We start from the raw sequence: 25,887 nt of genomic DNA on the forward strand, positions 1-25,887 counted from the left end.
GCCGAAGGGTCGACTGTCAAGCGCCAGCGGGAAAGGTCCCAGCGTGTCTGTGGAGGTCTGGCCCTGGGATGCAGTGATGCCTCCCTCCCTCTGTCCCTCCCTCCGTCCCTCCCTCCCTCTGTCAGGCTTTCTTTCCAGAGCCTGCAAACCTGCAGGTTTACCTACAGCACCCTGGAAATGCAGAGCGGCATTCCAGGGGTGCCAAAATTCCAGCACCCTTGCCAAAATTTCTGGGAGCATTTGGGCTCTGCTGGGATGCTTTGCTCTGCCTTCGCCTGTGATGATTCCCTCTGCCTCAGGCCAGCAATTACAGCTGCCTCTGATCTCCCAGATACACTTCTCCAGCCAAATGTGCCAGGTCCAAGAAGGTGACCACATGCTGCCTCTGGTCCTTCCTCGCAGCCTGCACGGCTCCCTCCCCAGCCCCACACCTTCCCACCCTGTCGGATTTTGATGTCGAACGTATAAAAATTTCCATTCATGCTTCTGCAGCGCTCCTGTACTGGGAGGCCTCGGAGCAGCCGACAAATCCCTGCTTGTGAAGCACCGGGTGAAGAGAAGCTGGGCGGCTGTTTCATCCACCCCTGTAATTGCAGCCGGGGCCGGCAGCGATCTCCAGCTGTGCCTGGGGACGCAGGCGGGGGAATGGTGTAGCATGCAACGTGCTTGGGGAGAGCAGGGTCGTGCCCTGCGCTTGCAATGACACCCCCAGGTGCCACCGAGGGCGGGTGTCGAAGCTGGTCCCACCGGTCCTCACACGTCCACGTCCAGCTCCAGGTTTGGAAAGGTGCTAATGATGCTTTGCCCTGCAGCAGCACCCCCTGAATCTTGCACCCAAACACTGGCCCAGCCCAAAACCATTCAGATCAGCCAGGCTGGAGTTCAAATATTGTTGTTGATTCCGAGATTTGCACGGCTAAATGCCAGAAAGGTCCACTCTGCTCCCAGCTCCTGCTTGCCCAGCCCAGGCAGTGACATCTGCAGCTCTTGCGTCAGAGCTAATAACCCTGCGGTTGAACTGCAGCGGAGTTTTTTTAGAAAGACTCCTCGCCTGTGTTGAAAGACTTGAAAGGTGGTGAATCTACTACGTCTCTCAGGAAGGTAATTGCTCTCCCTATTAAAAACCTGTAATTTATTTCCCATTTGAACTTTTCTAGCTTCGATTTGCAGCTGCTGGATCTTATGCCATCGCTGCTGGATTACAGGTCTGTTTGAGGGACCAGTCCTCACACTGACACCAGTCCACCCAGCTCCTTCCCCCCTGCAGTGATTCCCTTGAGCTGGCGGGTTTTGAGACGGGTTTCCCAGCCCTCAAACTGATCCAAAATGCTCTGCAAAATGCAGAGCTGGGAACTGGCTGTGACAGACCAGCTGTGATTTCACCAGGGCTGTCTACAGTTGCCAGCCCTCCAACCTCTCCTTTGTACCTGTATGGATCACCCTAGGAATTTCAGCCAGAAAATTACACTCATAATCTCGTTTTTGCTTGTTCCACTACAGCACTCCTGCCCTATTCGGCTGCTACTTTCTGCAGGCAATTGGGCTCAGACATTTGTGGGAGCATCCTCGCCCCGGGACGTGCCGTAGCACATTGTTCCTTATGCCTAAAGCCCGGAGGAGCTGCTGGGGCAGGTGGGACACGTCTGACCCTGGGCAGCCCAGAGCAGGGACCTCGGAAGATGCGATGAGCTTGGCTGGTCTCAGCTGCACAGCACCAGCCTCCCAGCACCCTCGCCCCGATGCTCTGTGCCCCTGTGCGAGGTGCGTGGGGTGAGGCGTGGCGCAGGACGGGGGGCCCCTGGGCCTTGCTGCCGGCAGGGCTCCGCGCCCCAAACCGCGGGTGCCGCGGCGGGGTCACGCCGGTGGCGGGGACAGCGGAGACGCCTCGGTTGCGGGGCAGCGTCGCTCGCTCGCTCGCCCGCCCGCCTCACTTCACCCTCACAGCCGTGCCCGAGAACCGCGAACTTCTTCCCGCGGAGGCAGTAACCACGCCTCCTCCTCGCCGCTGACCAATCCCGCAGCGCGGGAGGGCGGGGCATTCCGTCCGTCGCCCCTCCCCTCGGCACTTCCCCGGCGGCCGCCGCACTGGGCCGGACTCCGCCGGGCGCCGCGCTCTGCCCGGGCGCCGCGGGGCCGCCGCCAGCCATGTCGCTGCCCAGAGGTAGGGCTGCGGGCCGGGGGAGGAGGGGGGGGGGGTGTTTGTGCGTGCGCTCCGAGGGTCCCCGGGCCCGGTGTTCCGGGGGGGAGCGGGGCTGCGGCCGGCCTGAACCGCGTCGCCGGGTCTGGCGTAACCCGCGGGGACGGGGCTGTTGCCCAACCCGCCGGGCGTGGGCTCCCCGCTGCCGCCGGCCGGGGCTTCCTCTGCGTGGGCCCTGAGTGCCTCTCCCCGCCTGGTCCCGGCTGAGGGCCGCGCTGCTCCCCGCCTGCAGCCTGGCATCGCTCGCCGGGGCTGGGCTCCCGCGTCCCGCTGAGCTGCAGGGCCCGGGGCGTGTGTGGAGGGGAAGGGGAGCGGGCGGCCGGCTGGGCCTGCGGGGAGGGAGGGGGTGAGGGTCCTGTCTGTGCAAAATAACGGTCCAAAAGTGCAAGTTTCATCCGTCGCTGCTGGAGTCTTTCCCCCTCAACGAAACCGCCCGTGGTAGCTCAGCAAGCGTCACGGCTGGCTCGGAGCAGCGTGCTGAGGATGAGCGGAGCCCTCGTCCCGGCCTAACGAGGCGGGAAGGACGGGGCCGAGGATCCTGGTCCCCACGGCGTGGCGGTTCGGTGGCCGAGGCGCAGCTGGGATCCAGCTCGGTGCCGGCGTGTGCTGGAAGTGTCGCGGCGGGGTTTCCCATTGTCTCCCCCGTACGTGGCTGGTAAACGTAGCCGTGTGTCGCGGGTGTCATTTATAGAGCCTTGCCGTGACTAAGGTGGCCCGGTCGCTGTCCCAAGGTGAGCGCTGGCTGGCGGGCACTGGCTCGGGATGACACCGCCAGCATGCTGGGGTTGAGGAAGACGGGGAAATGGCTTTGCTGGTGTCTCGGTGCTCTGGGGAGCCGGTTGCATCAGCACCGTGAGTGCGGACCAGGCGGAGGAGGGAGCGTGCGGAGTATCGTTGCTGCCTCTCTCTTATCACCGGAATAAAATTTGAGGGGTTTTCCTTCTTCGGGAGTGATGCACTGGAAACTTGAAGTCAGGAACCATGTGAGCAGATGAACGCACCTCGGCGTGACTTTTTTTTCCCCCCTTTTAAATGATCTGTGTCTTAACCGGAGGGAATGTGGACCTGAGTTTCCTGTTTGCTGTGTAAGCAGGGTGTGAATCAGCAGCGATTTACGGTGCTGCTGAGCGGAGCTGCTGACTCACAGGTAGGAGCACATGCCTCCAGCCACTGTCCCGTGTTGAAAGGGATCAGCCGGGCTTCTTAAAAAGGCTCTTGCCAGGATGCCTGAGCCCAGACCTCTCGCTCGGCTCGCAGGTGCTGCGGGTGGTGTGTGGATGTGTGCATGGAGGGAAGAGGTGAGCCTGGGTGAGGACTGATCATGCCTTGTGGGAGATGAGGCCCGAGTTGGGCGTGGGAGGATTTTGGGAGAAGTGGTCTGGCTGACAGCAAAAGGTGATGCCTGCAGGAGCACCTGGGACCGTGGTGTTTTCCTCGGAGGAAGTTTGGAACCCTTCTGTGTCTGCAGGTTTCTGGTTGCACGGGGCTGTCGGTTATGACGAACCGGTTCATTCATACAATTACTCCTGAGACCCTTTGCTGGAGGCATTGCGTGTGTGCTGAGTGCCCCCGGTCTCTGCTGGCACCGGCAGCTCTGGGTCCCCATCTGACCCAAGCCCCTTTGCCTCTATCGGGGCAGTGTTCAGCACGGGGATTGATCCCAGATGTGCGTAACCCGGCTGCCTCTTCAGAACCCTTTCCTCTTGTCCTGCTAGCTGTCTGCCGTGCCTCTCCTCAGTTTTGCATCTGCCTGGGCAGTGCCAGCTGTCCGAGCGGGTTTGCCGGCTGCCCGCTGCTACATAGGGATGCTCACAGGTCTGAGTGCATGCATCTGCTGCTGGGACTGGAGATGCTGCTGGCAGCACTCATGGCAGCTCCTTCTGCCTCCCCTGTTGGGCAGCCTGAATTTAAGCTAAATTTCCCTACTTTTCCGTAGGGAAATTCAGCGAGCGGTCTCAGGTTTCCTTTTGTGGGTTGCTTTCCCTTCTGGGGCTTGAGTAGATCATGGTAGTAAATGGAAGGTGCTGTGTTGAAGTTCTCAGGTTGGCTATTTCCGTGATAGATGCGTACCAAAACTCACCTGCTGTCATTTTGGCTTAGTCATGGGGTTGTCTCCTGCCTCGGGAGTTTTTGGGGATGCGCGTGGCTGGCTGTGACACGCGCGATAGGAATGGTGCTGGGTGAGAGCTTTGCCTCGCTCTGTGCTAAACATAGCTTGCGAGATAAACACCTTCTGGGGATTATACGAAGCTTAGGAAGGATTTCGGCTTTCTTCCTCTTCCCAGTGCCTGTATCTGGTTGATCCAAATTATCTTGCAGGATCAGGTGTGTGGGAAAATGTTGCTTCCCATTTGGGTGTTATCTTGCACTGTCAATGCTGATGTTTACTAAAATATGCAAAAGCTCCCATTTTTCTCCAGTCACCAAAGCTCCCTCGAGCTGCCTTTCATCGAACGGGTGGCACTGAGGGAAGGAATCACTTGCAAAGCTCTGGAGCTGCCCGGTGTCCTCCCTGCAGGGCTTTGCAAGAGATGCAACCTCTAGCTGCAAATTGCAACACATGGCTGGTCCTGGGCATGATTTTCCAACAAAGCCTGCACCTTTTTCAGTGGAATGGATGCTGTGAAGGGAGGGGCGTTGTATTTGAGGGGTTAAAGCAGAAGGGAATGAAGCCTTGGGGAGTTTGCAGCCCTCAGGTGCATGCAGAAGCAGGACGGAGGGTGCAGGGTCTGTTAGACGCTCTGTACAAATCCAGGCTGCTGCCTTTCCTCTGGGGCTTGAGGCATATTTTCTGCCTGGGTGTCTGAAGGCCCATGCTGCTGTCCCCATGGCTGTTGGCTGTGACTTGGGTGGCCCGTGACACCCGGGAAGCCTGGAGGGACAGGCAGGAGCGTGCCAATGGGGAGGTGCGTGTCTCCTGAAACCGGGGAGTTTGCTGGAGGAAGCAGCCATGCAGCTGCGGGGAGGGAGGATGTGTGGATGGGGTCTGGAGGGAGAAGACCTACTTGGCCTCCCCTGGGTTCACCCAGAGCCGATGCCTGAGTAATTCAAAAGCAAGTCCTTTTCTACAGGGGAGAGACCTTCCTGCGGGAAGATGGGTGCTGTTGGGGAGAGGGGGCAGGACCGGCCAAGCAGGGCTGTGTTTCTGGGGAGGCAGCTCTCCTTTGACACTGAGGCTTGGAAAAATCTGCGGTGAGAAATGCCAGAACCTGGGGATGAACTGGTACTTGTTCTGGTGGTGTGTCTATTCTGGGTAGGTAAATAAGCGGTGGGGACACGTCCCTCCTGCACCCTGGCCATGCTCTCTGTGGCCACACGCCACCATTACGCAATTCAGTCAGCTGTGAATCCTGTACTGTCTTGTGCACCATTCACACTTTTCCTGCCGCCACCTCCCCCCAAGAACAAGGCAGTTCTGCAGAAAATACACGTGGGGCCGTGGCCTGCAGAAGCAGGGCTTTGGCTTTGGGCTCCTGTCACCCCCGGGCAGAGCAGCCACCGGCCTGGTGTCCCCTGGGTGTGCGTGCGCAGGGGGGTGGCAGGGCTGGGAGCTCTGAACCCATGGAGTCAGGTTTTTATTTTAACTGTAGTTGAAGCATCACAGAGCTTGCATCTAATTAATTATAACAGTCATAGAGAGAGCGTAATGCTTTGCTCCTGCCCTCCTTCTCGTGCTGCTTTTTGCTAGCCTAACAGTGGGTGCCTGGGAAATATCATGTTGGACGTGATAAATATTTAGCTGTGCTTCAGCAATCCGTTTCCCTCCCTGGAGAGATGCTCCCCTGCTTTTTTTTTCAGTGGATAATGTGTCTCCCTGAAGGCTGCTGCTTTTATTTTCCAACTCTGGACTGTGCTGAGCTGAGCTGGAGTTTGCTTTGCAAAGGTGGTCGTTGCTGGAGGAAACTCCTAAGTGCTTGTAAGAGCTTCCCTTTGGGTGCCTGGGAATGGGTGCGAGTTTCTGGTCCCGGTGATTTTGTGACCCAAGAAGCCACCACTGCAGACACGGGGCTCTGTGGGCTTTTGGCCGGAAGATGGTTTTCACTGGTGTTAATAAGGCATCTCCCGGGCAGGCTCTTTGCTGGGGGGGAAAAGCTGGGAGAGGAACTTCTGTTGGCTGGGGACGTGATTTTACTTTACCAACAAAAAGTTTGGGGTTTTACTGGCATGACTCAGGACTGCTTGTGGGTACGTGTGGAGCTAGATCTACCCTCTGCATCTTTTGCTGACAACACTCTGTAGTGCAAATCAAGTGTTAGCCAGGGATTTTAAGTGGAGGAGAAGGCAGAAAGGACTTTTTATGGTGGAAAATGGAAGTTCCTGTTCTTTTTTTCAGCCTGGGAGATACCTCATCTCCCCGCAGCCCCTTATCTGCGTGCACTGATACTGTGGCAGCATTGTGAGTCTAAATGTTCATCAGCTCAAGAAATACCATAATTACTGGGCACAACTGCAGCTATCTCAGATATCATGGTAGCATTTTGCAGTACAGCTGGCTTTGGTTTGCAGTGGGTCCGAGTCTCTGCTCCCTTTTCTGGAGCTGGGCTGGGGCTCTCTGCACCTTTCTCTTCCAGCCACTTCTCTGGCCAGCAAAAGGCTGGAGCAGAGCTGCTGCCTGTGCGGGATGCAATGGGTTATGGTGCGACTAAGGGGAAGGGCAGGATTTGGGGGTCTTGTGGTCCCAGCAGGTAGGAAAAGGAGGGTATCACTGCCTAATGCTGGGGGAGGTTCTGGACCTGCAGTGGTGTGAAGGTGGGAGCAAGGCAGACCCTCTCCAGCATCCTTTTGCCCAGTAATCCTGCGCTGTGTTGTCCATGTGGTTTGCTTAGTCCGTGGGTTTAATACCACAGGCTCCTTTGTGCAGTCTGCTCCATCGACCTGTTGCAAGAGAAGATGGGCAGCACTTTGCAAGAGCACATCCCTCTTCAGCCCCGGAGGTTGGTGGGCTTTTCTGTGTGGGACGATTGCCCTTGTGTGCTGCTGGATCTAATGTAGGGAGAAATCAGGAAACACTTGAATCATGGGCTTTAAGGTCAGGAGTGACGGGCATCGTGCTCAGCTGGAGGTCAGGAAGTTGCTTCCAGGAATTACTGCAGCTGGTCCAACAGCTTTTGGGTGAATTAAGCCAGATTGTGCAAAAAAAGACACCCAGTCTTGTTTTTAAAGACATCCAGTGCTGGAGTTTGGTTTCTCTGAAATCTGAGTGTTGGGACCTTGGGGAGCTATTTGGTGCACTGGGGTGTGGCCCAGCGGGACATCTCTGCCCTGACCCGGGAGCAATGGCTTTATGGCCCTGCTCGCCAGGAAGCCGGGGAAGGAGACATGTGAAGGGGATGGCCTGGCTGCTACCTCCTCCTCTGGGGGCTGGCAGGGTGCTCGAGCAGCTGGGGAGGGTCCGGCACCCACCGGGTTGCCGCAGCCTCTGGCCTCTCGCCTGCACTGAGCACTGGGAGGTCACTGCTGAACTTGGTCTATCCTGTGCTTTAAGCCTTAATTTCATCATTTCAAGTGAAATGCTTATTTTCTTAAAAGAAAGATAAATTTCTGTTAAAAACCTAACTTGAGTGGAAGAGGAGGCAGGATGAGGAGGAGACAAAACTTACCAGAAGTTGTTTGTAGTGCATCCACCCTTCCTCCCCCCCCACACCACCACCAAAAACAAAGAAAAATCTAGTTTTGGAAAGGAAGAAACCTCCAGAGTGCTCGATACAAGTCATTTCCCATCAGAGGCTGCTAACCTTAGCTGTGGTTTGGCACTGGCATCAGCCTGACTGCTTGTATCCGATGAACCTCTCTGAGGATGATGGTGGGGCTTGGACCCTCTCCTCTCTGGGAGCTGCCTGTTGGGCACCAAGTGCCCCTTGTCGCGGGGTGTTTGTACCCTGCTGCCTCATCTGCTGCCTTCATAGTGCCTGTCCTGTCTTTTAGGGAATTTAAAAGCAGCCTTTAATGATTGTATTTCATTCCCAGAAAGGTCTCTGAGATTTCCCATAAGGAATGAATAAAACCCTGCGGCTGGGATGGGGTGCTGCCAGCATCTCTTTGGCAGTGCCGAGAGCCGCGTCCTCCCTTACCGTCCGCCGGTGACGGGTGAGGGTGGGACCAGGGTGCAATGACCCGTGGTGCAGGGCAGAGGGACGGATGGGAGGAAGCCTGTCTGCAGGGCTTGGCAGGTGACAGTCATGTGTCTGACAGATCATAAACACGCAGGGCTGGGTACGTGGACGGGCCAGGGGTGGTTTAGGGGAGGATGACAGGGTTATCTAGGGAGTGTCAGCTTGTCTGGGCTTGCAGGCCAGTTAGATACTGCCTTGTGGTGTGTGTATATAAATTCCCTCCTGAATCTTTCAGGGACGGCTCACGAAGCAGCCTGCCTGTGCTGCAGGAGTTGGCCACGCTGGTTGGAGGGCATTTGCCGTAGCTGAAGCAGATGTCCTCTCCTGCTGCACGCGTGTCTCCCTGCAGGAGACCGTTTCCTATTAAAGGTAGTGAAGGGGAAGCGCACCGTGTGGTGGAGGTATTTTTCGCTGTAGGATGGAGATCTTGGTTTATTTGGTGTCGGAGTGACAAAGTTGAGGCTTGAGAGAGGGAGGATGGAGCAGCAGAGCGTGCAGCCCCAGGACTGGCGAGGATGGTCCCTCTGAGTCAGTCCTGAACATGTGCCCCACGGTGCAGGGGGTGTGTTGTCCTGAGGGATGTCTTTGCAGCTCGTCACTAAAAATGACATGGCTTTCTGAGAGCCAGATGTGCTCACCATCAAGGCTTTTTAAGAAAGCTGCTCTGCATAGTTAAAAATCCCCTGCCACTGCAGACCGCTTGGTTTCTCTCCTGACATGCTGCCAAGTTGCACCTCAGCCAAAGATGAAACGGTCTTGTGCTGATACATTGCTTTGGCTGTTCTTTGTCATCTTCCAAGCACCTTCAAAAGGTGCTCGGGGGGAAGGTGGCAGGCGCAGCCCCACGTGCCTGTTTGTAAAACCCCGTGCTTGTGCCCAGAAAATCCCTGCCAGCACAGGGCAGGGCAGCGCAAGGCATTTCTGTGCGTGTGCACGTGTGCTCAGCTGACTTTCAAGGTTTTCCTGGTCTCCCTGCAACTAAAATCATCCACTCTGTGCCAAATCTTTACCCGGCTCTCCCCCGATGGTCCCTGCCAACCACCATCCCTGTTGGGGAGAGCTCGGTGGTCAGAGGACCCAAATGATGTGACGGCGCAGAAAGGAGGATGTGGGTACTGGAGGTGGGGGGGAGTGGGTGGCGATGCTGCCAGGGGACCGGCACGGACCTGTACCAGCCTCCGTTCTGCGCTCTGGCTTTCTCCCTTTGGCAGCTCCTGCTTAACTTAAGGTTGGAAGCAGCCCTACGCTGCCTTAAGGCTGCCAAAAAAGGAGGGTGGGGGTGGGTGTTTTAGGTCTGCTGCTTCTACAGCCCCCTCTGTTAACTCTTCGTTAGCATCTGCAGCCTGTTTCCGTCAGGTTTTTGGTTCATCCCTGCGATTGCTTGGCTGTGAGCATCGCTTGCCTGCAGGGCTGCACCATGGCCGGGCTGCCACTTGTGCTCTGCTGATGCTGCTCTCTTGCCCAAAAGTTTTTTGCAGGTATTAATTATGCCTGCCCCTGCCTGGTTTGTTGAACGATGTCTGGGTGATGAGAGTAAAGCGGAGGCTGGTGGAGGAAGTGCCTCTAGAAATCGCCAAGCAGAAATTGTGGGTGAATATCAATTGAAACTCTTATCAGCCTTGCCTGTGCTTTGCTAAGGTGCTAGAAAACAACTCAGCTTTTCCTCCAGCGGCTGTCCTGTATGTGTGGTTTCCTTTTCTGTGTATGTTCCGTGTTGCTGCAAGAGTTTACCCTTAATTTTGGATCCACAAAGAATTTCGTGTTCGGTAACTGTGGATTTCCCCGTGGGATTTTACAGTTGCAGCTCAGCAAGGGAAACCGTGCGTAACCATCGCAGGGACGGGACCCAGTGTGGTTTTTTTCCCTTTATCTTGAACAGGTTTCACATGTCTCCTTCCAGTGCCTCTCCTTGCCGTTTTGCACGTTGCCCTGCAGAGCACTGCTCCTTTCCCCAAAACGCTGATGTGAGGCTTGTTCTTCAGGGGTAAAGGGAATTTTTAAAAATTTATAATTTGTCATTTAAATGGAAACAGTTCTTGGAAGCCCTGAGCGTGCCCCGTGAGAAGCTGCAGGCTGAACTAAGTCACTGAGTCACAGCCTGTGAGCTCTTGAGCCGGGACGTGAGCCGGATGCGTTGGGACTGGCCTGTCTGCGGAGACCACTGGCTTCCTGGGACGCCTTTACTAGGAAAAGCCTGCAATGCTTACTTCCCCTGAACGTTTGAAAAATTGCAGTGCAATAGGTGGATTTGAGAGAGATAGGCGAGGAGTGAAGAAAAGGGGGGTAGGAATAAAGCCCACCCAAAGGGAGCAGCGGAGCGAGGCTGTGCCCTTCCTGCCGGCAGGCACGTGGGACCGGGGTGGTGAAACGCTGCTGACCTGTGGTCGTGTTGCCCGTGGAGCCCATGCCTTTCCCAGGCATGAATCAAAGCTGCCCTGTGGGTACTGGGCAAGTCTGCTGCAAAATGTGAGTTTTCCCCACGCGGAGCTGTTGCAGCCTCAGAGAAGAGCCCGTGGGAGGGGACCGCGGAGGGCGATGCTGGGCAGCGGGGCTGGCGACGGCTTTCAGCGTGCTGATGGTCCTACCTTTCATTGGGCGGGTATTTTTAAGTTTGCAGCATGGAGTTTGGGGGAACAAAGAAGAAATGTTTGTAGGGGACTTCTGCAAAATATGGAGCTTAGCAAGTACGTGGTGCTTGTCTTTATATGTAGATATTTATACGTATGTAGATATATCTATATACATATACACCTTATGTTGTAAGATAGATATATCTTATCTTACTTTACCCTCCTAAACTGGTGAGCAGCGGGACGTGGGACTCGTTCTGGGAATGTGGATGTAGTCTGTCATCTGGGACAGAAGAGCAGTGATGGGAGAGCAAGAGGCTTATGGCGTGAGTCAGAGCGGTGGTGTGGTTAATGCCAGGAACAGAGGCTGCAGGTCCGGCTCGCTGTGGCTGAGCTCTCCTGGGGGTTTCGGGAGCCAGCTCTCCCCTCACTACATCAGCCCTTTCTCATGGCCCCTGTTGCAAGCAGGTCATGGGGACCAAACGGGTCACCTGCCACCTCTCTTGACTTGGGAGCACTGTTAGTGCTTAAGACTGAGGCTTTTTGGTTGGCGCTGAGGTTTGAGTTCAATAACAGGAGATAAGGATGAGCGGTGGCCTGAGGGGAACTGGACAGTCTCTGTATTCCCTGGCTGCTCTCAGCCTGTGGTTTTCCTTTGTCTCATCCAAGCCTGGGGAGGCATCCCGGCTCCCCCTTCACCTCGTCATCAGGTGGATTTTTTGTCTCAGAAAAACTCAGTGGAGAAACCAGGGACTCCAGCTGGCTGTGTCTGCTTTGCACCAGCTCTCTGGTGTGATGAGCCCTTTGCATTTGAGTCTTCTGCTTGGTTCTCTGGAGTGGGGAGAGGACCAAGGAAGAGGGATGGCACTGAAGATGCACCAAAAAGAGCAAAGAATTGGTGTGGGACAGCAGGACTCGTAGGGGAGGAGTATGCTGCAGCACTCGCCTGCTGCTTTCCATGAGCCACTGGGTCAGCACCCTGCTCCAAAAGAAATAATCGAAGGTTTTCCTGCCTGAAGTCTCCAGGCCAGGGAAGCACCTGGGTTGGTCTCTTGTTTCTGCCTCTCTCCCGAAGCAGGCGGCTGTGGACACTGAGATCTTCCTTGGTTTTTTTTTTTTTTCCCCCATCCATAAATTCTGTTTTCAGAGCCAGTGTCTGCTCTGTCTAACATCATTTGCAGAGATGAAATCACTCTATCCCTGCCCAAAATAAATTGGAGAAAGGACAGTAGAAAGCTAATTTTAATTTTTTTAAAAGAATTGCATTAGAAGCAGAGGGGGAATACTTGCTCTCTTGCCAAGTTTACAGAGTTTTGGGGACACCTGGAAGTACCTGAATTGCACCAGTTTGGATAGAAGAAGAGTGTTGACTCTGGAGTTGAGTTACAACCAACAATTGACAAGTCAAATGACTCTGTTCCTTTCCTAGAAAGAAAAAAACCTAACTGTGTGCCCCTTGTCAAGCTGATCTATTCCAAAAACAGTTTGAGTTTTTTCTCCCATCAGGAAACTGTCACCAGCCAGTCACAACAATTCCATACATGTTTTATTTTTTCATGGCTTTGTCTATGGGCTGAGAAGTCAAAGGGAGGAGCGTTGCTCTGGGGAGGGCTGGGTACTGGCTGGCAGGGAGATGGGCACAGGTGATGGTGGTTCTGCCTCTTCCTTTTTCTCTGTGTTGTTGGTTTTTGGTGGTTTTTTTTTTTTTTTTGGTGTGCTCCTTGCTTCTCTCTAAGCACAGTCTCCTTTACCTTCTGACAACTAAGTCATCAGGGCTGGGATTGCTTCCAGACCTTTGTCTCATGGCAGCTTGCCAGCGTCTGCAGCCGAGTCGGTGCAGCCCGTGCCGGTCCCATGAGATGGCTCGTGGCTGCGGGTTTCGGGCTGGCCATGCACCCTGCAGGTGCCCAGCTCCATGGTTCCTGATGAGCAGTGGGTTGGGTTAATTACCCATTAATTACTTTCCCCACTGCCACCCAGCCTACCCTTGGTGTGTCCGTGTTGGCATTGCACTGCAGCTGAGCTTTGAGGAGGTGCAGCCTGTGCTGCTGTTTTTTTGGGGAGAAAATCCATTCGGAGTGATGGATGCAGAGGCGGCAGTCTCCAGCCATGTGGAGGATGCTTTGCCCGCACCCTGGCTCGGTGCCTGCTCCAAAGAGATGCCCCTGTGACTGTAACCACTTTCACACAGGGGTTTTCCACAAGCTCTGGTGCAAAGCAGCACGACTCTTGGCGTGTACACAGCGCGTCCTATAACGGCATAGTGCCAATGCCAACTGGCTCGTGCTTTTAAGCTTCCTAAAGGCAGTCTGGTCTCTGCTCGTGTGGATTTCTGCCTGTGTGCTCCATGGTCATAGGGCTGCAGGACAGCAAGCTGCCACCTGGGAACAAAACACAAAATCAAACATTTTTTCCAACCCTCGGGGTTATACAGGTAACCTAAAAATACAGCTGGAATGTAACTGGGCGGTGACATCCTCCCAGAGCTGCCGGCACAGCTCGCGGCAGCGTTATCTGGCCGGTGCACAGAGGCCGGGTGTGGCTCCGAGCCCCAGAGGTGGCAATGCGAATGCTGGCCTCTGGCTCTTGGTAGCTTCGGCTAACGTGCCCGTCCCCAAATCCCTCGCAGGGTACCAGGAGGTCGCACCCTTCACCTTTGCATCGGTCTCCCCCTCACCCAGGCCCGGTGGCACCATCAGTGTGACATCCCGCTCTGCCAGAGGAGACGAGCCCTGCGAGGTATCAGTGATGGCTCGTCCCCAAGCACTGTCCCAGGGGATGAGAAAGATGACCCTGTTCCCTTTCCGATTGGATTTGGTTCAAAGGCTTTGTTTAAAAATAGAGCTGCTGCAGAGTTTCTAGGCTGCAGGTCCCGTGCATGGCTCGGGCACGTGGGGCTTTCCCGTGGGACATGCACCTTGTACGTGGAAAGGCAAGTGCATTCCGGGCTTGGGGCAGTGTCTGCGCTACAGCCTTGGCCAGGGAAACTGCTGCAGTTCCTGGTCGGACAGCGAGGTGCCATGGGCATCAGGCACCATGGCATTGGGACGGCACGGCCAGCTGGTGCGTTGACTTTTCTCTGGTCAGAGGGAAAGTGGTATCCTGTGAAAATTGCCCCCCTCCCCTGGTTCGGCAGTGACTCCTCTTTCAGGGCAGGTGAAACTGTTAATTTTTTCCTCAACCCCAAACACACACCTATAAAAAGCTCCTTGCCAGCCCTAAATGGGGCATTCCTTTTTTGCCACTTGTGGCAAAGCGGCTCTTCCTGGTCCCCGGTGGCGATGGTGACCCAGCCTTAACCAAACCGGCCTTGGGAGATGCTGCCTCTCCACAGGGGAAGGGTGGGGAGAAGGGCCCAGCGTTGGCAGGGTGCTGTTTGAGCTCATTGCTATTTTTAAGGGTGTGCTCTTCCATGTATTCAAGCCAACCCACTGGCAGGAGGCTGCTGGGAGCGATGGGAGCATGGCCGCCATCCCACCGGACCCCCACCTTGTCCCTTGTTCTGTCCCAGTGAACCTGGACCTGCAGCAAGTGCCTTGACTTCTCCCCATCACAGTATTTGCTCCTCTGGCTTCCCTCACCAGTTACGGGGTGATGTCCCAGCCCAGAGGGGTGGGGAGGTTTCCTGAACACCAGTGATACACCTGGTGCCTTTCGTTCCTCTGGGATTACCTGTAACTTATAAAGAGCTGGATGATTAATGTCAAACGGTGTGCGTCTTTCAAGGCTGAGCAATTCCTACTGTGTTGGCAAACTTTTGAAAGAGCTGCCAATGGTGAGAATTGAAAGGATGCTTGGGTTTGGTTTTCTTTTTTTTTTTCTTTTTTTTTTTTTTTCCCAAGATGCTTTTGAGATGTTGGGAAGATCTGCTTTATACCACCCCTGCTCCTTGGGCACTGAAACCCAACAGGACTAATTCAAAGGAAATCATGTTTCCCATCCCACCTGCTGGGTTAGGGACTTTCTGCTCCAAAGCAGCACTGACTTTGTGGGTGTCTGTGAAGATCCTTGCAGTGTCTTATGTCTGGGTCAGGGAATTAGCTGGTAAGCCAGAGAGTTAATGACGGGAGGACAATGCAGCATCGTTCTCCCCAGGAGTGCCAGAGATGGGTGCCGGTGGCTGTCGGTGCTGTCTGCGATAGCAGCTCCTGCGTCACCATCCTTTATGTGCTGATGATCTGTGCCTGAAACTATACCCTGGGAGTGGAAATGTGCCTGAGAAAATAGCTTCTGCAGTCCTCCTGGGGCTTATATAAACACTATTTAAAATTAGAGTCACTCATTATGTTGGTATGTGCATTTACCTTGACCTCTGACTTTTCTGCCTGCAAATGTGCATGGCCTGGCATAGCCTACAAGTTAGGGAATAGCTCAGGAGCGAACCAGAGGCATATTTTCTATAATTAGTTTAAGGTAAAGAAGCTGGTACAGTATCTCCCTTCCAGGCTGACTGGGAAATTGAAAACAAAACTGCAGCCCATCAAAGCAGAGTCTGGCTTTGATCAGGAATGTCAGCGCTGGCTTCTGCTGGGCTGGTTTTGAGGGAAAGGGGAAGAGCAGCAATACTTTGCCATGGCTTTTCTTGCACGTGTTTGCAGAGAAATGAATGATTTTTCTTTTTTCCACACCTTCATCTCTTTCCCTTGCTATTTACCAGCCAAATCCATGCAACAATTTATATTTTGCCACCAGAGATGCCGTCTCGGTTGTCACCCTGGAATAGCTGCTAAGCTCTGTGCTGGTATTGTCATGGAACAATATTTCTACTATTTGTTGTGGTAATAGTTGTTAGTGGCAAAGCAATTAGCGTGTCACCTGCAGCACAAAGAAATGTGACCTCTTTTTCTCCCGGCACCCCCTTGGTGCCCGAAGCAGCGAGCGTGGGCTTCCCTCTGCTCTGGTGACTGGCTGGTGCTGGGTGGCAGCAGGGCTGTCCTCAAGCAAGGGTTGCTCCGGTGGGATGCCTGGGGAAGGGCGATGGAGGAGGCAGGAGCAGGCTCTGCCTCTCTGCCTGCAGACTGGCTTTGAATGATTTAATTTGTCGGAAGAAAACGTGTCCCACTGGGATGCACTGTAGCAATCCACTGCTTCAATGGCTCCCGGAGCTGGAGCTGGCTCCCCCCCAGTTTCCTGTTGACGTCATCTGCTATTCCGCTGCTGCAGTTTTTACAACTGTTGAGCTTTCAAGGGTAATCGGAGCTGAGACCGGCCAACCTCGGCAGCTGCCGATGAGGGAACGCAGTGCTACCTTCTCTGTCTGTCCCCGCTTGCCTTCGCTGCTGCTCCCAGCCTCACGGACCCCTGGGAGCTGGGGACGCCAGGCAAGGAAAGCTGCGTGAAGCCTGTGAGCTCTTCGGGCCATGCATTCCCACTGAAAATAATCATCGGTGCTTGCAAGAAGTGCTGTGTGCTGGATCCTGCAGGATTTTTTTCCCCTCCCTCCTCCAGTCCGCCCCCATCCCTCTCTTCTGCCAGGCGTGCCGACGCTGTTCTTCATTTCTGGGAAACCATGGACAAGAAGCAAGGTAGATGTTGCAATTTCCAAAACACGTGGTGAGGGAGAATGAAAGGCTGATTCTGGTGCTAAAAGGGGCCGTGTAACTTTTTTTTGGGTCAATCCATGCAGTTTCAGTCTTTCTACTTGCTTGGGTGGGAGGGTCAGCATTTGCAGCTGGGGATCTATTTTTAAAGCACTGGAAACTTGCATGTTTTGTGTAGGGTTGAAACACTGGCATCTTAATTGTAAGAAAAAAAAAAAATCTAGCATGGCTAAAGGAAAATATTCGGAGGGTAAAGCTAGCTGCTGGCTCTGGTTTTGGTTGCATTCCTGGGACGCAGGGTTTTCCAGCAGCTCTTGCGTGGTTCTCCCCTGCTAAAAAGCCTGTTGCATTGGAAAGGCGGGCACCCACGGTGGCCCCCGGCAGTCAGGAGCTCTGATTCAGTGCAGGCTGACAGGTTGTTTTGGGGCTGCAAGGGGCTTTTTCTGAAGCGCGCTTTTTTTTTTTCCCTTCCTCCTCGCTCGCTTTTTTGCAGAAGTGGCGCGCGAGGGGCAGCGATGACCCGCAGGAGCCCCTCTCTGCAGTGGGACCTCAGCGGCCGATGAGTGACGGCTTTCGGCAGGTTGAGAGCCCTTTTTTTCCACTTCCACAGATAGCTTTTTCCACTCTCAACAGTGGAAAATAGCATGAAGTGTGCCTGTGAGGAGCTGGCTCTCATGACCAAAGCAACCAAATTCCCCTCTGCTTTGCACCCAGCCTCTAATTTCTTTTTCTTTTTTTTTTTTCTTGATGCTTTTTTGTTCCAGCTTTTTCTTTGCAGCAGGGCTGGGATCCACCCTCCAGCCTTCTGCCCCATCCGTGGCATTTGACTCTCCTCCTCGGATTTAGGAGAACTGGGATGCATCTGAAACATTTTTCCCCAGTGCTAACAAAGTGGTGCGGCTCTGGAAGCAGCCTCCTGTTGCTGCAGCCGTCCCCAGGACTTCACCTGGGGCTGGAACCAGAGCCCTGGGGAGGCAGCGGAGAGGTTTAATTTCAAAGGTCGGTTCAGGCAAATAGTTTTATTTGCAGTTCTTTAGATTGTCCTGTTCATTTCTCTCCGCCCACGCCAATGGAGTGCGAAGGATAAACCTCCTGGGGAGAGGTGCAACTTAATAGGCCTGAAGTTGGTGGTGGCAAAGATGAGGATTCAGATACTGAATTAAGCAGTTCCAGGAAATGTCTGTGTCGGTTCTTAGCTGGTGGAGGTTATAGCATGAGAAAAAAAATGTTTGGCTTTTTTTTTTTTTTTTTCCCCTCTTTAGGAGGAAATGGTTCCTTTCTTAGCATAAAGGATGCAGTTACATGCCTGCAGCATCACGTGGGTTACAATCTTGTCCGCACCAGGAACTTCTGTCAGCTAATTTTCCCCTGCCTGGGTGCAAGGCACCGCACCGTGTGCCCCTGCGGCCGGCAGCCCCTCCTGCTGCCCGGAGCACTGCACTGGCAGCACCCAGCCGTCCTGCCAGCTCAGGGCTGGCGACAGAGCCCTGGGGCTCGCAGGGGTAACCGGGATGTGTCCCCAAATTGCCTTGTCCTGCTGCTGTCATTTTGCCCACATGGAGAGTTCTCTAGAGGGAAACTGTGTTGCTCTGTGCTTGCAGCCACCCCTCCTGCAAGAGCCCAGTGCCCTGGGAAACTAGGGTGTTTCCAGGATTTTTGGTGGCATAAAACGTTCCTCAGGTTATAGCAATTCCTCCTGCACCAACCCTACCAGGATCCCAAACATGGGAGAGAGAGTGCCGAGGCCTCGCTGGTGAGAAGGAGCTGACAGCAGCTGCCTGCGGGGGCTAAAAGCAAATGCTGCCCTGGGATGTACTCGGGACAGAAGGGCTTGAATTGCAAGGTCTTGTCATGCCCATCCCACTGCCTTTTTGTTCCTCCTGTCTTATTTTTCTTTCCCCTTCTCCCCCAGTCTTTCCTCCTCCCTCATTCGCCCTCTCATTCTCTGGGGGGCTGCAGAGGCTCAGGAAAGAGGTTATCTCCCGGGGGGTGATGCATCCAGCTCTGGGGCTTGCAGCAGGCAGCTCGGCAGCTTCCGGGCACTTGGGGGGCGATCGCTGGGCTGTGCAGTAGCGGGGAAGCGGTGCTGTGCCCCCACCTCCCACGTCGGGGCTCTGCCCGCACCGAGCAGGCTGTGCAGAACCTCAGGGCAGGACTGCTCATCTTTTTTTTTCTTTTTTTTTCTTTTTCCCTTTCTTCTTTTTTTTTCTTTTCTTTTTTTTTTTCCGGGCTGTACTCAAAGGGAAGTGGTGCCTGCCCACTCAACCTCTGCCTGGCCAGACCCATGCTGCCGCTGCTTGCAGCGAGAGAAGCTTGCAGCAAAAAGCAAGAGTTCAGACCAGCCTGCAGGGTGCTGGAAAGTTCGTGGCAAATTTTGGGAGAGCCATAATAGGCAAATCCAATCTCTGCTTCAGCTCCCCCAGCTGCAGGGCAGCATCGTGGCTGATCGTATTTCTGCAGGCATGGGCTGAGCTGGGTTTTCCAGCAGCGTAGGTGGCCCAGCCAGAGCCTGGGAGTGGTAGCAGAATACCTCCGGTTTAATCGGTGCTTTTTCAGGTTAGAGCTAGGAAATGCATTTTGGGGCTAGGTGTGACAGGATGGGAAGGGAATTGTCACTGACCCTGGTGGTACAATGCTGGGAAGTGAGCAACAGTGGTTTGGGGGTACAGGGGAGCGGGCTGATTTGCAGGACCCCCATTATAGCAGAGTTCATAGGGAATGACCGATGCACAGAAATATTAAATGACTATCCTGCATGATGCATGGAGTTTGTAATGGGTAATCTCCCCATCCCTCAGTGCCCCTCTAAGCCGCGCTTGCGAATCCTCCTGCCTGCAAGCTTGGGTTCCACTGAACAACGCGCCCCATTGATTCCTGACCCCGGGCTGGGTGCTCCCAGCTCCCTCTGGCCTGGCTCTTGCAGCCAGGGCTAAGGAAAGGCTGACGCCGCAGGCTGCGGGACGCCTGGCTCGGGGAGTGTGTGGACCCTGCTCCTGCCGCGTGAGTCACCGCGCCGCAGCCGGCGCTGCCAGGGGAGCTGGCGGCACAGAAGGCGCTTTGTGCTGGCTATGGGATTACTATGGCAATTGGGGAGAGGGAGACCAAACAGATGAAGCAAAATACCAGCCAGGATGGGGGGTGTGTGTGTGTGTTTCAGGGCTTCGTGTTGAGATCTGGCTGGTAACTGCCTGGGGGAGCTGTGTGCAAACCCTCTGTCTGCGTTTCAGAGCAGGTCATGGGGAAGAAATGCTCGGTGCAAGGCTCCCGGTCAGCAGTGAGCTAAATCCGTCCCCCTGGATGGGATGCATGGCCACAGCGAGCTCCTCAACTTGTCTGGGTGCAGGATTCTAGGGACCCTGGTTTTTAGGTTCTGTGGTCAACCCCCTATGCTCAGTAGCAAGAGGCTGGATGCAGGAAGGGGAGGCATTTCTGAACCTGTGGACAGCATCTTTCTTCTGGCTCTGTGTTTCGTTTGCTCCCATCCCAGCTCCCCAGGCATGCTGGGCTACTGATAGTCCTGCTTCCAGCCCTGCTGAGTGGGCGAGGGCAAAGGGAAACTGCAGGCTCACGAATTAGAAGCCATGATTGCAGTGACACAGTCAGGTCTCCAGAGATGGTTTCCAGCCAAGTGGGATCGGTTTGGTGTAGAGCGGCTCGCTGGCTGGTTTCATTGAGCTGGAAGTTCACGTCGCTCCTGTAGCTCACAGGAACTGTGCTGGTCCCAGACCTTACGGGCTGCCTCTGATGCAGGAAAGGTGGCAGATAAGATGGGGATATGGACTGATCTGTGCCGATGCCCTCATCGAGGAGGGATGCTGCTGGTCCCATAGTTGGGACCTTTGCAGTGTCTTGCAGACCAGCTTTCACCTGCAGCCTCAGCAAGGTTTGTGTTTGGAGAAGGACAGGACTGGAAAAGTGGGTTTCAGGCACCTGTCCTAGCTGAGGCATCTGGAGCTGGTGGGGGACAGGGATGGGGGCTGTGTGTGCTGGGAACATGCTGGACACGCATCGTCCTTCTGTCTCACTGCTGCTGTGGGAGCTCTCGATTGGTGCTGTGTCTCCTGCTGAAATCTCAGCTCCTTGCCTCACCCCTCCCTTTCCCAGCAGCCTTCGGAGTGCTGGACTTTGTCCGCACGCCTGTTCCCGGGAGCCAGGTAGGTGGGAGCTGTTTTGAAGGACTGTCCAAGTTCTTGCTGTGCCATCCGCTCCCAGCCCAGTGCCTGGAGCACATCTTGCTGTTCGTGCTTTTTAATGCATCTTCCAGGTCGGTGCAGCCAGAAGCACCTTTAGCTGCAAAGTGCAGCTGCCCCTTTGTCTCTCTTGGGGGAATCAGGACTTCGACACTCTCGGCTGTATCACTTCAGCCCCTAATGGTTTGTTTATTTTCCCAGTGAGCTGGGGTAGGTGGGTGAGCTGTTTGCTGATGGAGGAATGGCTGGAGCTTCATTGAGCAGCAGGGATTGTGTGACACTGCATGGAGCTGATTCTCAGCCCTGTGCATGTCTCCTCTGCCCGTCACTGCTCGCTGGCCCCCCGTGCTGGTTATCTCTTGTTCCTGTAGTTTCATCTGCAAATGTTTGGCTTGCCCTGGCCCTGCCTAAACCCCGTTTCCCTCTGCAGCAGTGGGGTATGTTATCTCAGTCCTGTTTGGAGTTGGGAAGGAGCAGGAAGAGCACGTCCTCTCACCAGTCACCCCTGATGTGGTCGTGCCTTGTCTGGCAGGGTCTCAGCCTCTGTGAGCCTGGGTTTGTGGCCAGTTTACTACTGACTGGAGTCAGCTCATCTCTGGTTTTGCCCTGGTTTCCCTTCGTTGGGTGCCTGGAGTGACTCTTGTTTTGCTTGAGGTCTGTGCCAGATCCAACCCATGCTGCAAAACGGGTCTGGCTCTTCCCAAGAAGTCTTGGGGGAATCGGGGGGCTGTGGGGCAAGGATGAGCTGGACAGGGAGCGTTTTCGGGAGCATCGCTGATGGCGTGGGGACCTCTTGTGGCTGGAGAAACGGGGATCGGCCTGGGCTGGGCTCTGGCAGCCCTTCTGCCTCCCTCTGCCTGTGCCGCAGCTGGGATTGCTCTCCCTGGGCTGTTCGTGGGACTGTGAGGGATGCGGGGTTGGTACCCAGCTCATCTGGAGGATGAAGGCTGAGCCGATGTCTTCTCTCTGTTTTTCAGATTCCAAAGGATCCTTGGAGCCGCATAAACCGGGTAAGTGCCCAGCAGAAATTGCAGCTTTAACCGATCTCCTGAACATCAGCAATTAAAATCCCCAAAGAGAGGGTACTGTTAATGGCCATGAACGGTAAACAACACTTTTGGGGTGTCTGAGGAGCACTGCAAGGTGGTGCTTGGCTGCAAGACTTGAAAAAATGGTCTCTGTGAGTGCACCCCTGGGTATTTCTGCAGGCAAGTGCTTGACAGGGACACTGAGACCCACTTGTGCTTCTGGCTCTTGCCTGAAATTTTGGGCAAATGGTCATGAGCGCTGTGACCTTCTTGTCATCTTGCCACAGCTGCACAGTGTAGGGGGCCCACACCCTGCCTCCTCTACCTGGTGGCTGGAGGAAGAAAAGTAAAAATGCTAGTTGTTCATGTGTGCATCTTTTCTTCCAGTGAAAAGCAAGAAGAAACGGGAGCTGAGGATAACATGTGTCCCCATCAAACAGCCTGTTGCCAACACAGCGTAAGTGTCTCTGTTGCCTAAAGCCAGACGGCAGTTCTCCAGAGCTGGATTCAACGCCGCGTCAGGGGAAATGGCCTGCGTAGACTTTACGGAATCAGGATAGTTAATTTTTTCTTTTAAGCTCTGGCTTGCAGGTGATAAGAAAGAATTATACATGTATGCAGATGTGGATGCACACACATACAAATGTGCCTGTTTGACTTGAAATGGCTGAAAGGCAAAGGCTGGGAGACTGCTGGCAGACTCTCTTCAGTCTTTCTGCAATGGCTATGCCGATGCCAAAGGGTAAAGACATGGTGGAGAGAGCAAATCTGCCTGAGTGAAAAAGAGAGGAAGGTTTTTAGTGCAGGGGAAGAGAGGGGTGGTGGCAGCTCGACCACAGCCGGAGCAGGGAGATGCTCTGCATGGCAGGGCATCCTCCCCCTGATCTGTGCATCAGGGCTAGTTTGAGTCATTTGCAGCTCCCCGCCTTGGTGCGAGGAGGGCATGGGTGTCTTGTGTTGTTGTGCTGCTCGGTGCCAGGGGCCAGTGCCCAGCAGTATCTCAGGGCACTGGAATTTCTCTCTACCCTGTTTGTTTTGTACGGCTGATGCTTGTTATGTTGTGGGGGAGAGCCCAGGGTAGCAGCACTTGATTTGACAAAGAGCAGACAGCTTAAATTCTTCTTCCATGGTGCTCTTCCAAAATGCCTTGTGCTGCATCTCCACTGCTGAGCCTTGTTTGCTCCAGAGACCCTTACTAGAGACCCTCTCAGCTCCAGGAGAGCAGTGAAATCCCTGAAGGGGAGATATCGCTACCTAAAACCCCAGACAGATAGGGCAGATCTGTCGGAGGGGAGTCAGGGCAACTCCCCCGTTACTGCTGTGCAGCCCTGCATGCACACGCTGAGCCCTGCGTGCAACAGCCACCTCCTTCCCCCACGGGTGCATCTGTCTCTGCTCCTATCAGTGTTTCAATGTGCCCTGGAGAAGGCGTCACGCGAGAGTTTGCGGGGTGCTTGCATACCCAGAGCGCTCCTGTAAAAGCTGGCGCAAGCCATCTGCAACTCCTTTTCCCTGCGCTTTTCAAGCTGCAGTGCAAATATTTGCGCAGTGCAAAGCTTTTGCTGTGAACCTGAAGTACTTCCTTGAAGCTGGAGCTTGCCGTATTGCTCTGATGGGAATTGGGAGGTTAAACCAGTTGGGCAATCTCCACTCTTAGAAGGTTCTGGGGGATGGGGAGAACAGAGAAGCAAGGCACGAGGGACAAAACACTCATGTTGGCTCTAAAAGTACCGTGCTGCCCATAATGGGAAGTGGGTAGTGATGAGGAAAAAAGCCATAAAGGAAGACTTTCGCCTGCATGGTGTTGTGCAAAGCATGATGGTGAAGTCCTGCCTGCTCTGCCTGCCGTGCTGCCTGAAACAGGCCTGTGAATGTACACAAATGACTCACGGGTGAGGAATTACCTGTTGTTCCCTCGGTGTGTGTTTCGGGCTACGTGGCTGTCCTGTTACAACACCTGCCTGTCAAAACATGACAGCTGAGCTGCTCTGCCACAGAAATGTCTCATCCCGTTGGTCTCGGTTCCTCGGGCTCCTGAGCAGGGATGGTTTTGTAGTCTGTTGGTTTGATACATGTCTCACCCAGCTGACTCTCTGGGGTTCTTGCTGGCTCCATGCAGTGAGTGCCTCGTGGGTGTGGGCTGAGGTGTTACTGGCAGGATTAAAGCATTGGTGAGTGTTTGGAGGGGACTGGTTCGAACCCATGACAACAAGGCACAGTGGAAAGCACTGGCTGAAAGTGCTCGAAGGAACGCGAAACCTGGCTCTGGCCAAGAGGGTTAACAAAGCTGGGCTTTCTCCTGACTCTCTCTCTTTTCTTGTAGGCCACCAAGGAACTTGGATTCCAGAGCATTCATTACCATTGGAGATAAAGTACGTGTCAATGTCATTTATTTTTTGCTTGTTTCCTGTTTTGTTTGCCCCCTTGTATTGGGGAGTTTTATGGATCATGCCTGACAACCTGTAAATCAGAGCTTGAGATTTCAGAGTGCCCCGTGAGGAGGACCGTGCCATTCTGGTGCAGCCTCATGGGATGCATCTTTGCAGGGATGAGATGTCCCACAGCAGGACCTTTCCCCTGTGGAGCAGTGGGGTGTCCGTGTGTACTTAGAGCAGTGACTGTTGGGGAGCTGAACATGTCGCCCTGCCTGCAAGAGAGTCTCTGAGCCCGTGCGCTCGCTGGCTGGTCTCTCCTGCCTGCGGGCAGTCCCTGCGAAGCAGGTGGGTGCCAAAGGCTGGGTGTGCAGTTTTGTCGCAGTGGGAGATCACAGTGGTCCCTTGTCAGCCCCACCAGCCACCTCTGTCTGAATGCACGGACCCAGCCCATCTGCCCTAAATCTGCGTGGCCTCACTGCGTTCTCTGACTGCCCCAAAGTCCTCTTTGTCCTGCTGACCCGCAGGGCTTTACTGCCCATGGCCCAGGAGAAGCTGGACACAAAGCTTCTCTCTGGCTCTCCAAAGCCTTTCCTTAGTGACCTGATGAAAAACACTGCTAGAAATAGCCACTGTCTCTCTTTTATTTCATTCTCTTGTTACGGGCTCTCCTGGGGCTGCAGAAGGCTGTTTGCAAATGAGCTAAAAATACCATGCATTGGATCAGCCCTATATCTAGCTGCTTACCTTCCAGGCTGGGAGGTGGCTCAGCTGATGGGATCTGGGCCCCTCGGCCTTGGTGCAAGGTTTTAGGTTTAGGGACAGGTAGGAGAGGAGAGGAAGCTTTGGTTGGGTCCAGGGAACAACCCCACTGCCTGTGTAATTTTCTGGCCATTGTTTTATGTATTAATAGCGTGGGGAGAGATGCTCTCTGTAACAGCCTGGGCATGGAGTGTGCAATGGGAGAGTGCTGTAGCTTGGGGAAAGCTCTCTAGACTCTCTTCCTTCCCTGCTCTGCGTGCACCAGTGTTTGCAGGAGGGGTCTAGTCCAGGTATTTTTGGAGTGATGCAATGTGGGATGGAGGAAGAGGGCTTGGGCAGAAGGCCAGCTTTGGGCTGTGGGGTTGGATGATGACCTTGGGTCCATTGGATCTGTGCAGGTGATGCCCTGCATCCCCACTGCTGGCTCAAACCCCCCAGGGCACAGAGTAAGGGATGCCGGGGAGGGGAGTGCCGGCTTTGTCAGTGCATGGCCTCTGTTGCTGGGCTGGGCTGGTTCCTGGAGTGTGCTGGGAACCGCCAGCTTCTGGGGGAAGCCTTAGGGTAAATGCCAGGAAAAAAACCCCAAACAATAACCTGGAACAACAGCAGAACACGTGTCCTGAAAAGCACCACCAGATCCTTCCTGGAGGCCCCCGCAGGAGCTGCGAGCCTGCACTGCTCCTCTGCCAGCTGCCCGGGGCGGCGGGGTGGGGGTTGGATGCGTCCCCATTAGTCCCACTCTCCTCGTTTCTGGATACACCGTCCTGCCCAGGAAAGGGCCGGCACCTTCCTGTGCTGGGCAGCGCATAGCTCAGTGCTGAGCTCAAGCACAGACCTCTCTTGCTCCCTGCCTCGGCCGCCTGCCAGGCACATCTGGCTCAAATAAACAGAGCCAGGGCTGGCGGGAAGGTCCGGCAGACCTAGTTGCTGCTGGCCGTGCCGTGGCCTGCACCGAGGGGAGCTTGCTGGCCAGGAGCCTGGCAGCCACATCTCCCAGCTTGGCTCCTTAACGCCAAAGGCTGTTTCCTCTCCGCTCTGGGCGTAGCTCACAGGCACAGTATCCGGCACTGTGCTGTGGATGTTTCCCACCCTCGCTGCCTTTGTGGCTACTGGGG

General features: G+C 54.7%; 1 protein-coding gene across 2 annotated transcripts in view; it reads left to right on the forward strand.

The window, feature by feature from the left end:
- Positions 1-2,049: 2,049 nt before the first annotated feature.
- Positions 2,050-25,887, forward strand: part of MAP2K3 (mitogen-activated protein kinase kinase 3) — a 34,497-nt gene continuing 10,659 nt past the window's right edge. The window contains exons 1-4 of one of the 2 annotated variants that reach the window (XM_075767072.1): positions 2,050-2,161; positions 21,588-21,620; positions 22,026-22,095; positions 23,962-24,010. In XM_075767072.1, the coding sequence (XP_075623187.1) occupies positions 2,146-2,161; positions 21,588-21,620; positions 22,026-22,095; positions 23,962-24,010 (168 nt within the window). In that variant the 5' untranslated portion in view covers positions 2,050-2,145. Of the gene's footprint in view, positions 2,162-15,749; positions 16,406-21,587; positions 21,621-22,025; positions 22,096-23,961; positions 24,011-25,887 lie in introns of those variants that run through there. The other variant, XM_010303913.2, reaches the window with a different exon arrangement.

Source organism: Balearica regulorum, chromosome 15 (assembly GCF_011004875.1).
Source record: "Balearica regulorum gibbericeps isolate bBalReg1 chromosome 15, bBalReg1.pri, whole genome shotgun sequence".
NCBI classification, from domain to species: domain Eukaryota; kingdom Metazoa; phylum Chordata; class Aves; order Gruiformes; family Gruidae; genus Balearica; species Balearica regulorum.